The sequence below is a fragment of the Phyllobates terribilis genome, unplaced genomic scaffold (genome assembly GCF_046119375.1).
Source record: "Phyllobates terribilis strain yellow unplaced genomic scaffold, ASM4611937v1 Scaffold_7__3_contigs__length_470593459, whole genome shotgun sequence".
In the NCBI taxonomy this organism is placed as follows: domain Eukaryota; kingdom Metazoa; phylum Chordata; class Amphibia; order Anura; family Dendrobatidae; genus Phyllobates; species Phyllobates terribilis.
Window position 1 is genome coordinate 384,312,993 of NW_027362767.1, and position 12,634 is coordinate 384,325,626.

Consider the following 12,634-nt stretch of genomic DNA (forward strand, 5'->3'; position numbering starts at 1 on the left):
CCGGACCGGAGGACATCCCGTGGCGTCGACCAAGGAGGACCCCACCGGCCAGAGGAAGACCCAGCGACCGATACAACGAGGACGGACGACCCATCTGCCGCCGCTGCAATCAACCCGGACATATGGCAAGGTACTGTCCTTTAAACTGGCACAACCTGGGGTAGAGGGCCAACCCCCAGGAAAAAGATCATCAGGCCCATCGAACTGGCGTGACAGATATGTGGGAGGACGTCCAGTCTTGCCTGTGGTACTGGATGGCATCCCTATGAGTGCCCTATTGGACACCGGGTCACTGGTCACCACTATCCCGTACGTGCTCTTCAAGCAGTACTGGAATGACTCGGATATCACCCGCTACCCTGACGACGACTTGAGTATCATCGCCAGCAATGGTCAGCCCGTGCCACAGATTGGATTTAAAGAGGTGACCATTAAAATCGGTAGAGTCGAACTGGCAGCACAGGGACTGATCATTGTAGACATTGACAAACACGAGAGTCACCCAAAGATAACTCTAGGAACTAATGTAATTGAAAATTGTCTTGCAGAGGTGATTTTCCTTCTACAACAGGTTGCCAAGAACGCCAGCTCCGGCCAGCAGCGAGTGCTCCAGAAAGAGATCCGGGCACTGATGCGACGGCAACAGATAGAACTCTCCGGTGGTGAGATTGGTAGCGTAAGAATGTGTGACCCTTTCCCTATTGCCATGCCCCCAAAAAGTGAAATGATGATTTGGTGCCGGGCAGCTATTGGTCTGAGAGGTAGAGATTACCAGGCAATGGTAGAACCAGTTTACTCAGACAGTAGGCCCACCATTTTGACAGCACGGGGGGTGGTCAATGTACGCCATGGGAGGGTGCCCGTTCGCATAATAAATATCGGGAAGAGGGAAGTGTACCTGCCCCGGTATGCCACGCTAGCCAAATTGTATACCATCAATCAAAATTCCATACAGTCCGTAGAACCCTTGCCTCCATCTTCCCCGGAGGAAGGTAACGGCTCTAAGGAAACCATGGAGGACTGGTGTCAGCAACTACATTTGGGTACTGACTCCACTCCCTCACACCAGAAACAGGGAGTCTATCGGGTGGTTCAAGAGTACGAGAGAGTGTTTAGTAAACACCCGTTAGACTTCGGGCGAGTCAAAGGGGTGGAACACCACATCCCCACGGGAGACCATCTTCCCATAAAAGAGAGGTATCGACCTGTACCCCCTGCACACTACCAACACGCCAAGGGGATGCTTAGGGACATGAAGGAGGCTGGGGTGATCAGGGATAGCTGTAGCCCCTGGGCAGCTCCACTAGTCTTAGTCAAAAAGAAAGACAACACCATGAGGATGTGTGTAGATTACCGGAAAATTAACCGTATCACACACAAGGATACGTACCCCTTACCAAGGATAGAGGAGTCTTTGGCTGCTTTAAGATCTGCTAACTTCTTCTCTACCTTGGATCTCACTAGCGGGTACTGGCAGGTTCCTGTAGCAGAGGCGGACCGGGAGAAGACCGCATTCACCACCCCGATGGGACTTAGCGAGTTTACCTGTATGCCGTTCGGACTCTGCAACGCACCGGGAACCTTCCAACGATTAATGGAGTGCTGTCTGGGCCACAGAAACTTCGAGACGGTCCTGTTGTACCTGGACGATGTCATCGTATATTCCAAGACTTATGAGGACCACCTGAAACACCTGGCGGAAGTGTTCGAAGCTCTGGCAAGCTACGGCTTAAAGGTAAAACCCTCCAAGTGTCACCTCTTGAAACCAAAGGTGCAGTACCTGGGACACGTGGTGAGCGCTGACGGAGTGGCTCCCGACCCTGATAAGATCACCGCAATTAGGAATGGCCAAGTCCCTCCAGTGTAAAGGAAGTGCGGCAGTTCCTCGGATTGGTAGGCTATTACCGCAGATTCATCCCCGGTTTCACCAAAAAGGCAGCTCCTATGCAGGACCTCCTGATAGGCCAGTCCCGGAAGGCCAAGAACCAGAAGCCGCCCTTCAAATGGGAGAAGTTAGAAGAAGAGTCCTTCCGCCAGCTGAAGATGGCCCTCACGGGGGATGAAATCCTGGCGTACCCTGATTACAGCCAGCTCTTTATCCTCTACACCGACGCAAGTAACATCGGGCTAGGAGCCGTACTGTCCCAGGTCCAGCAGGGGAAAGAACGAGTAATCGCTTACGCTAGCCGAAAACTGCGAGCCACCGAAAGAAACCCTGAGAATTACAGCTCATTTAAGCTAGAGTTCCTGGCAGTGGTGTGGGCAGTCACCGAACGCTTTAAGCACTACCTCGCTTCTTCCCGGTTCACCGTGTACACAGATAACAACCCGTTGACACACCTGGACACGGCAAGACTCGGTGCCCTAGAGCAGAGATGGATGGCCCGTCTGTCCAACTACGAGTTCACAATCAAATACCGGGCAGGACGCTCCAATACCAACGCGGACGCCCTGTCCAGGATGCCAAACCTACCGGACGTAGGAGAAGATCCAGAGGGACTGGAAGAAGTCGAACTCCCCGCGTTCCACCGTCATGGGACTATCCAATATTCCCATCGGGTAAGGAGTAAGCAAGCCGCTACGTTTAACCCCTTGCCTCACTACAACTGGGAGGAAACGCAAGACAGTGACCCTGCCGTCCGGCTGGTAAAGGAGATGCTGACTCGGCCAGAGGCTCGCCTTGACCCAGACGCTCCGGAGGAAGCCAAGCAACTGTGGGCTGAGAAGAGTCGACTGTTCCTTTACAAGGGGAAGTTGTGCCGCAGAATGGTTAACTCCCGGACGCATGAACTAATCTGGCAAGTAGTGGTGCCACGGAGAGACGCAGCCATGGTGATGGAGGCATACCACGACGGGGCTGGACACTTCGGATGGAAGAAACTGGAGTTCCTGCTGCGTGGGCGGTTCCACTGGGTAGGCATGAGGGGAACCATCGAGAGGTGGTGCAGAGACTGTGGCCCGTGCAACCTAAGAAGGAAGGACCGTGCCAGCCAGAAGACTCCCCTGCAGTCCATCGTCACCCGGCAGCCGTTGGAACTGGTAGCCTTGGATCATGTAAAACTGACCCCAAGCAGAAGTGGCTACGTCTACGCGTTAACCATTGTGGATCATTACTCCCGGTTCTTGGTTGTCGTCCCCGTTAAGGACTTAACAGCTCAAACAGCAGCTAGAGCCTTCCAGCAGCACTACTGCCGTCCACACGGGTACCCGGACCAAGTGCTGACGGACCAGGGACCTGCCTTTGAAGCGGAGGTCTTCCAGGAATTCTGCAATCTGTATGGCTGCCGGAAGATAAGGACGACACCCTATCATCCGCAAACTAATGGACTTTGTGAGAAAATGAACCAGGTGGTAATGGATCTCCTGAAAACGTTGCCCCTGGAAGAACGCAGTCTGTGGCCTGAGAAGCTGCCCGATCTGGTGGACCTATACAACCACATCCCGGTAGGTTCCACCAACTGTACCCCGGCTTACCTAATGAGGGCGAGACCTGGTAAGTTACCTGTTGACCTGGAAATGGGAGTCCTGACACCCGAGGACACTTCACCAGAAGCAGACTGGGACACAGAGAGGCAGCAGCAGTACCGGAAAGTACAGGAGAGCGTGGAGCGAAGTCTCTGTCAGGCTAGGGAAAGACAAGAGAAAACTTACAACCAGTATGCTCCCGCTGTTCCCCTGGTACCTGGAGAGCAGGTCTTGAAGAGGAAAAGACGGCTCCACAAGTTGGACGACCAGTGGGAGAAGGACCCGTACACCGTACTGCCCTCAAGCCACGAGAACCCGAAAGTCTGTACCATCAGTAAAGACGGAGGGGAGACCATAGCCATTGTATCCCGGGATCACCTGAAGAAGTGTCCTGAACAGCTACGGAACCCTGAAGAGGAACAAGAAGACCATCGACCCGTAGAGGAAAGGGAGGATATGGTTAGTACTGTGCTCGGAGACTTCCCTCGGTCCTGGACTCAAGTCAATGGTGCAGTTGTGGTACCCGTCCTCACGTTCCTCCAACCAGCATCCCAAGTGCCTACGGAGCAACAGGTAGAGCTGGAAGAGCAGCCGGTCCAGGAGGCAGAAGACTCCACACAAGCAGAACAGGAGGATCAACCCTCTGCTTATAGTGAGCCTGCCGTACCCCTAGTGAGCCAAAGAGCCGGTAGACAGCTGCCCATTTTACCCTTGACAGCTCCTACACCCTGTAGTTCAGGGCCAGACAGTCAACTCCGTAGGTCCACTAGGGCCACTAGAGGCCAGTTACCCGCACGTTGGAGGATTTGAAGTGTATAAATTGTTTTATTTGTGGTTACCTGTTTTTCTTGTTGCTTGTGTATAATTATGTGTTTCTAGTTATTTATAGGAGTCCTTGGTGGATTTACCGGGAATCCTTGTACATGGTTGGAGCGTAACCTAGGAATGGACTAAAGACTGTTAAGGACTCGGGGCAGGACAGACCCCTACCTGGTTACGTCTCCCTGTTTTGGTGAAATGGACACCTTACTTTTCTTCAAAGACTGCACCCGGTTGCGGACACGCCGTAACCATCTTTATGTGTTTTTCTTATTGTATTATTATTGTTTATACCTTGTTATGTTTTTCTAAAAATATGTTTAGTCCCGGAGTACTAAATTTCACTAGGGGGGAATGTGGCACCCCAGGGGTCTGGTTTCCACAGTAACGGCAATGTTATGTCTGAGAGCAGGTGGGAGGTCTCTTGGTCAGGGATCCTGTGCATGCCACACCTCCTGCCCAGTCCTGGGAGGGGAAGAACTTCCCCTATATAAACCTAGGGCTGAGGCAGGGTTAGTGAGTAGAGAAGAAGTAGAGACAGAGAAGCAGATATAGGAAAAGAACATCAGGAGCTCTGTGGGAGCAGTGCTACAAGGAGTCAGGGGCTGGCAGCTGCAGAGCTCGCCCTGACTGAGAAGTTATCACCGGACCCGGAGTCCGAGGCTGTGGGGACTAACTCCTATCCAGCAGCAGAAACCGACCGGCAGGGGATTGCAGGTCCTCTGGCCCAGAAACCCGAAGGCACGGTCACACGCGTGGGACCAGCACCGCCGTCGTGGAGCGGAAGCTACTAGAAGGCCCCGAGTCACCGGCCATACGGGTGAGCACCACACGGTACACTCAGGGACGTGGGCTACTTATACCCGCCTCTAGCAAGGTAGCCAGAAGAGTACAGTTAGTTTGGGAGGCCTACAACTCCGCCTGGCCAGGGGAGATCCCATCTGCTCAAGGACTGACCAGGCCCCAATCACTAGCCAGTACTCCGGGAGGGTCTATCTTTGTCACCAGTAAAGACCCTGAACTACACCGTACCGTCTCCGAGTGGTCCCTGCTACCCCCATCATCCACGTCGGCTGCCCTGAGGCCATACCCCTCCCGTTGGGGGTTATACTATCACGCTGCACAATCCTACCACCGGCCTCAGCGGTCTGCCCTGCAGCAGCAGCTCCTTAGCTGTACTCAACGGGTGGCGTAGTCGTCCAACATCTACCGCTAATACAGCGCCACTTAGTCTGACTCCCTGGGCACGGACCGGATCACCGCCACGAGACTACAACCCTCAAGAGATCCGGCTCCGGGTAAGCTCCCGCGTGCGCAACGCAGCGCGACACAGGCCCAGGGGCGCGTCATAATGACATCAGGGAGGCGTCCACATTTTTTCTGCAGCCGGACAACCCCAAACATACAGTCAATGTCACTAAGAACTGTCTTCAATGTAAAGAAGAACAAGGAGTCCTGGAAGTGATGATATGGCCGCACAGAGTCCTGATCTCTACATGATCCAGTCTGTGTGGGATTACATGAAGAGACAGAAGGATTTGCACAAGCGACATCCACAGAAGAACCGAGGTTGAGGCTATGTGCCCACGATGCAGAAATGCTGCAGATTTTTTCCGCTTCTCCCTGACAGGAAAAATGCATGCGGATTTTACATGCGTTTTTCCTGCCAGGTAGAAGCGTTTGTCAAGCGTCTTTGCATGCATTTCCTCATGCGGGTTATCAAGTGCTTTTCCAAGCGATTTTAGCATCACTTGGAAAAGTGCTTGACAACTGGATCACACTATATAAATCCATGCAACCGGCATGGATTTATAGTAGTGTGACTGTGGCGCCCCTGAGGGTTCAGTCGCCACAAAGGTACTGCACCTCACTCAGAGGTGTGGTATCTCCTTCTCTCAGGTAAGTAGGGAGTGCTGCCAGGGACCCCAACACCCACATTCAACACTACACTGCTCCAGGCCAGCAGGAAGGGCAAGATGCAATGTGTTCCCTGCTTACCCCTGTCCCTGGCTGGAGTGGGGGGAACCAAAGGTAGGGGGAACCAGTAGTGGGTGTGGGTGGAGGAAGTAGAGTAGGGGAGCACCATAGAAGGAGGTATATAATGGGAAACCATCTTAGGGTGGCAGAGCAGTTGAGTAGAGCAGACAGTGAAGACAGTCTGGGAGCAGAGTCTCTTTAGGAGCTCTGCTCCACAAGTGGGGCCTAGTGATAGAGGCCCAGGGGGGGAGCAGAGGAGAAAGGCTCCGTTCTATTGAAGGGATCCCAGGGGATACGGCGAGTGCAGGATGGCACCCGTACGCCCCGAATCTGTCAGAAGACAGAGGGATCAGGCCGCAAGAAGGGGACCGGCCCCTGGACCAGTTGTGTTACTCCAGGTCTCGGCTGGAAAAACCGGAGGCTTCTGGCTTTTATAGTGCAGTTGCCAAAGCCTCATCCTAGTCACCGTGAGGGTCAAGCAGGTCCGGGAACTCCAAGTTGCCCAGAGGGACTTCAGAGCACCCGAGCGGGACTGTGAGTGGGGAAGGGCAGGAGGGAGAATACCCAGCGTGAAGTCGGTCTAGATGGGAACACAAGAAAGCGGGGTTCCGTCAGGTGCTCCTAACCTACGTGAAGAAGAGCTGAACCCCCGGTCTGGTGAACGCAGCGCGACGTGGGAGGCTGACACCCACGCAGTGTATCAGTGGAACGTACATGAGAACTGTGAGTAAAGACTCGGATGACTGCACCGCACGGCCTCCGTCCATTATTTCAGCTGCGCCATCAATCCGCCTGCACTACAAGTCCCAGCATCACCACCCACCAAACTCCACACTTCCCCGGGGGCCCGCTCCACCTGTGGGGAGCAGAAACACCTCAGCTGCCATCCCATCACCCCCTGGAGGTCTGCAGCAGCGCTGGTAAACCTTACGAGGCACCACAGGTGGCATCACGAACTATTTATTTTATCTTTATTTTCTATCCAAGTTACAATCCCCTTTTTGGTTGACCGCCCTGGGCCATGGACCGGGCCCGCCACTGTGACCTATCCCCACCAGCATCCATAGGCCCGGCTGCCGAGTACCCCACAGCCCTGGGGGCGCGTCATGACCAAGTTAGTTAAAAAAAAACAATAAGAATAGTAAAGAATAAAAAATAAATTTTATACTTACCTTCCGATGTCCTCCCGGTGTTTTCTCCGCTGCGTCCGGTGTCTTGGGCGGCTCGCGGTGGTGTGAAGGACCTGCGGTGACATCATTGAGTCATGTGTCAGGTCACATGACTCAATGACGTCATGGCAGGTCCTTCACAACACCACGACCCATACAGCAGACCAGACGGAGGGGAGAAAACACCGGGGGCCATCAGAAGGTAAGCATAATCTTTATTTTTTATTTTAAATTCTTTTTTTAACAGGTACTATGGTACCCAGGTCTGGAGGAGAGTCTCCTCTTCTCCAAACCCGGGTACCATCCGCACCTAGAAACGTATAATATCCGTGTGTACAAATGTACTGACATGGATATTATGCGTTTCAATGCAAGTCAATGGCGGCAATTACGCTGCGTGTCCGCAAAATTAATGGACATGCTGCGTATTTTTCCGCAATGATAATCCACAACGGAAATTTCCGCAGCATGTGCACAGCACATGCGGATTATCATTGGGGAACATGGAGCACGTATTACCAAGCGTTTTTTAAGCGTTTTCGCTGCGGAAATTCCGCGGCAAAAAAGCTTGAAAAACGCATAGTGGGCACGCAGCCTAATTCTCCAAGATTTTTGGACCAACCTCCTGCTGAGTTCCTTCAAAAATTGTGCAAGTACAAGTGTACCTAGAAGAATTGTTGCTGTTTTGAACTCAAAGAGCAGTCACAACAAATATTGATCGGATTTAGATTTCTCTTTTCTTCATTCACTTTCCATTATGTTGATTAAAAATAAACTTTTAACACTTCTAATTCGGAAACTGTTCTTACTCTGCAGCAGTTTTTCCACACTTACCTAAAACTTTTGCATAGTACTGTATGTGCCACTGTGAAATAATTGCCTTTCAGACAAGGTTGTAGCATGTGTAAAGCCACCTGTCTGGGTTGAATATAATATATTATAATGAAGGAGATATCTTAGCACAGACATTGATAATGTGATCTGACTTCAATGTCTCCCACCATTAGGAAGTGGCAGTGGCAGAATTCCTGTTGTCCTTCTACAGTTTGACTACTAGTGGCTGCTATTGTTCACCTTAATAATTGTGCTGCAATCCCACTCCTTACCACCCGAGGCTGCTGTTGTGTTCTGCATCTGCCCTTTACTAGATGGCAGATTCTGAACCTGTGGGATCCATCTTGTTTCCTGTTTGGGCCTACTTAAAGCCACATGGATCTCTCACTCATTGCTTGAGTATTGTGTCTAGCTGTTAGCCTAGTTCCAGTATCCAGCTCCTGAACAGTCTTACCCAGACTGTTCTCACCTATCTACGGATTGTTTCCTACAACTCCTTTGCTAACTCCAAGAACTTGTACTACCACTTGCTGTTCCTTCTTGTACTCCTTCGGCCACTGGCTTACAGCAATACTGCGCCAGTATCGTAACAGGCAGTGGTACAAGCAAAGCTCTCCACCACTTGTGGCACACTACTGTTTCCATAGACAGTGTTGTCTAACCATTGTAGAGGCCCACGACGGAGCTTCTGGAAAAAGCTATTAACTGCAGAGTTGCCATAAAAAGTGTAACATAGGCAAGTCACTGGGGCTAAATAGCATACATTTAAGAATTAAAAGGGTTGTCCACTATTAGGATAAAAGGGTTTGCTATGAGTAAGGCCACGTTCACATGCTCAGTACTTTACATCAGTATTTGTTAGCAAAAACCAGGAGTGGAACAATCAGAGGAAAAGTATAATAGAAACACGTCACCACTTCTGTATTTATCACCCACTCCTGGTTTTGGCTAAAAAATACCGATGTAAAATACTGACCAAATATTGAACGTGTGAACGTGGCTTAGGAATGAGCAGCAGTAAAAGAGTACATGGTCGAGAGTGCTGTTTATAGCCAAAAAAAAACATGATCTATTTTTCCAAACAACACCTTAACTGTGAGTGACAATCCACTATTTCTAATATTTAAAAACTCGTAAAAAGGGGTATTCACGTTCTGGACATTTATGACCTAACCACAGGATATTCCATAAATGTCTGATACATGTGGATCCTATGTCTGGGACTTGCATCTGTAAGACATTAAGCATGTGTTCTTCTGTAATTTTAAGAACTTCCATAGAAGTGAGTAGAGAGAGATGCACATGCTTTGGCACATCCTTATTCCAGGCAGTGTGACACAAGCCTGGGATGGGAATACCTCTTTAAAAAGGAATCTGTCAGCAGGTTTTTGCTATGTAATTTTCGAGAGCAGCATGATGTAGGGACAGAAACCCTGATTCCAGGGATGTGTCACTTAGTTTACTGGGTGCAGCAGCTGTGATAGAATCACAGTTTTCTCTGCTGCACATCTAACAGAGCTCGGAATGCTGAGCCTTGTATAACCCCGCCCACTCCACTGCTGATCAGTGGTGGGGGCAGGGTTGGACCAGGAGGCAAGAGACACCTAGTCCTGTAGTGATAATATTCTGCTGATAAAACACTGGTTTTATTGAAACTACAAAACACAGCCTAGTAAGTGACCCATCACTGGAATCAGGGTCTCTGCCCCTTCACCATGCTGCTCTCAAATTACATAGCAAAAATCAGCTGACATATTCCCTTTAAAGATAGTATCTGCAGAACTTGTTCAACAAATGTGAACAACCAGTGAGATCATCAGAAAACATAACTTACCATCAATTGTAGCCTGGTGTGTTCTCTCCTAGGAAAATAGAAGACAAAAAGTTCATTGTTATAGCAGTATGATAAGTACAGCTTCAATATTTAGCAATTAAAATGGCAGCTGTAATAGATGCAGACGAAGAAGTCAGCGGGGAGCCATCTTCATTGTTGAAATTGCTGTGGGCACTTGGGACAGCAAAGGTACATTAATGGAATTAACAATAGGGAGTTTACGAAGAAGGACAGGTAAAGGCTCTGGATAAAATGGAGAAGCCAAAAATATATGGACAGAAAACTCTGCACAGACAAAGTCATTGTTGTGACAGTCTGGATTGGATGGAGAAGAAAAAAAGGAAAGTGAACAATTCCAGTCAAGGAAGAAAAATATTCTAAATTAAGACTCCTCAGTAGTTGGTACCTATTAATGCTTTCTTAGGAATGAAGCTTACAAGCAATACTCTGAAGCTGTCTGAATTGCTGGATCTGGCCAGCTTGAGTCACCCTGTGCTTCTGTAACGTGGCATGGGGCGGTAGCCGTGAGAGAGGTACTCGTCTTCCACGCTCCGGTATGCTACATGGGTGTGTGGGTTTTGTCTACAAGGGCGCTACACCCTTGCAGTCCGTGTGTGGCCTGTACCTGAAGAAAAAAAAGACAAGAGTACTGGTACAGGCCAAACACGGACTAGAGGAGCAGGTTCAGGCTTGACAACGCATGGACCAGGAGAGCAGGTTCAGACACTGGCCACAAAGGGACCAGGGGAGAAGGTTCAGGCACTGATTTGGGTACCGCCGGAGTGGCTTCAGAGTTTAGGGCCTGGCCACACAAGGATCAGGGGTTCATAGTTCAGGACCTGGCCGTACAAGGGCCAGGGATTCAGGTTCAGGACCTGACCACACAAGGACCAGGCGTTTGGGTTAAGGACTTGGCCGCATAAGGACCAGGGGTTCAGAGTTCAGGTCCTGGCCGCACTAGGACCAGGGGTTCGGATTCAGGGCCTGGCCGCACAAGGACCATGGGTTTGTGTTCAGGGCCTGGCCGCACAAGGACCATGGGTTTGGGTTTAGGGTCTGGCCTCACAAGGATCAGGGTTTTGGATTCAAGGCCTGGTCGCACAAGGATCAGGGACTCAAGATTCAAGGACACAGAACCTGGCAACATAAAGTTGCACTACACCACCAATAGGAACTCTAGGCGTTCTCCTACTGGAGAAGGTGCCTTTTATACGAGATGCTTCCCAGCTATTGGCTGGGGGGCATATTCGCAGGTGCGCCCTTTAAGAACAGGGCACTGCCGGGAAGTTCACAGATGCAGGTTACTGTAGGCAGGGAGCACGCCAGGGACCACGCCGTGGTATGTTGCATCCTGCATGGAGGAGGAAAGAGAGCCATGTGGGGATGCCGGCATTAGCGCTACAGTACCCCCCCTTACACTCCCTCTTCTTCAAGCCCGCGAGGAGTGTCTGCAGGGAAACTGGGACCCAACACATCTTCATGGACTCCCACGATTTCTCTTCAGGACCGCGTCTTCTCTAGTCTACCAGAAGCAAGGTTACATCTCTCACCTTCTTCATCACTTGGGCACTTCATGGTGAGACACTTCTCACTATGAGAACCTCCCCTGAGCACACCATAGCGGGCGTAAAACCAGGAATCTTCCATTGTGAAGTCTCTCTCTCTTCGGTGAGACTAGCTACTACCCAGAAGGATTCAAAGACCAACTGGAATTCCTTTACCTGGTTGGTGGACAGCAGGGACTTGAAAGATGCCACTGCCTTGACGCTCTCAACGTCTGACCACCTAAAAGCTGAAAATAACTCCTCTGGGTCAATCTTCAGACTGGTCTCCATGAAGACTCATCCTTGAGGCGGGGAGGTTCCTTGAGACAGGTCATTGGAACAATCGTCGGGACTGAGTGGGAACATCGCCTCCACTTCCCTTCCTTCGGAGACGCCAGCACACAGCAACTCAGCGACTAGCAGATATGGTGGAGAAGATGGCGACACTGAATTGGATCTATAGGGACCAGACACCTCTTGTGACTCAACTGTCACTGACGATGTACCTCTCGAGAGCTACAGACTAGAATGAGTACAAGGACCAGGTGTTCGGGTTCAGGGCCTGGCCGCACAAGGACAAGGGGTTCGGGTTCATGGCCTGACCGCACAAGGATCAGGGGTTTAGAGTTCAGGACCTGGTCACACAAGGACCAGAGGTTCAGGTTCAGTGCCTGGCCGCATAAGGACCAGGGGTTTGGGTTCAGGGCCTGGCCGCTTAAGGACTAGGGGTTTGGATTCAGGGTCTGGCCACACAAGGACCAGGGGTTCAGGTTCAGTGCCTGGCCGCATAAGGACCAGGGGTTTGGGTTCAGGGCCTGGCCGCTTAAGGACTAGGGGTTTGGATTCAGGGTCTGGCCACACAAGGACCAGAGGTTCAGGTTCAGTGCCTGGCCGCATAAGGACCAGGGGTTTGGGTTCAGGGCCTGGCCGCTTAAGGACTAGGGGTTTGGATTCAGGGTCTGGCCACACAAGGACCAGGTGTTCAGAGTTCA

The 12,634-nt window shown here is 51.0% G+C and overlaps 1 protein-coding gene across 6 annotated transcripts in view; it reads right to left on the bottom strand.

The window, feature by feature from the left end:
- Positions 1–12,634, bottom strand: part of LOC141154904 (uncharacterized) — a 67,786-nt gene that overhangs the window by 19,821 nt on the left and 35,331 nt on the right. For all 6 annotated transcript variants that reach the window (XM_073641448.1, XM_073641447.1, XM_073641446.1 and 3 more), the window contains one exon: positions 10,099–10,126. In XM_073641448.1, the coding sequence (XP_073497549.1) occupies positions 10,099–10,126 (28 nt within the window). The remainder of the gene's footprint in view (positions 1–10,098; positions 10,127–12,634) is intronic.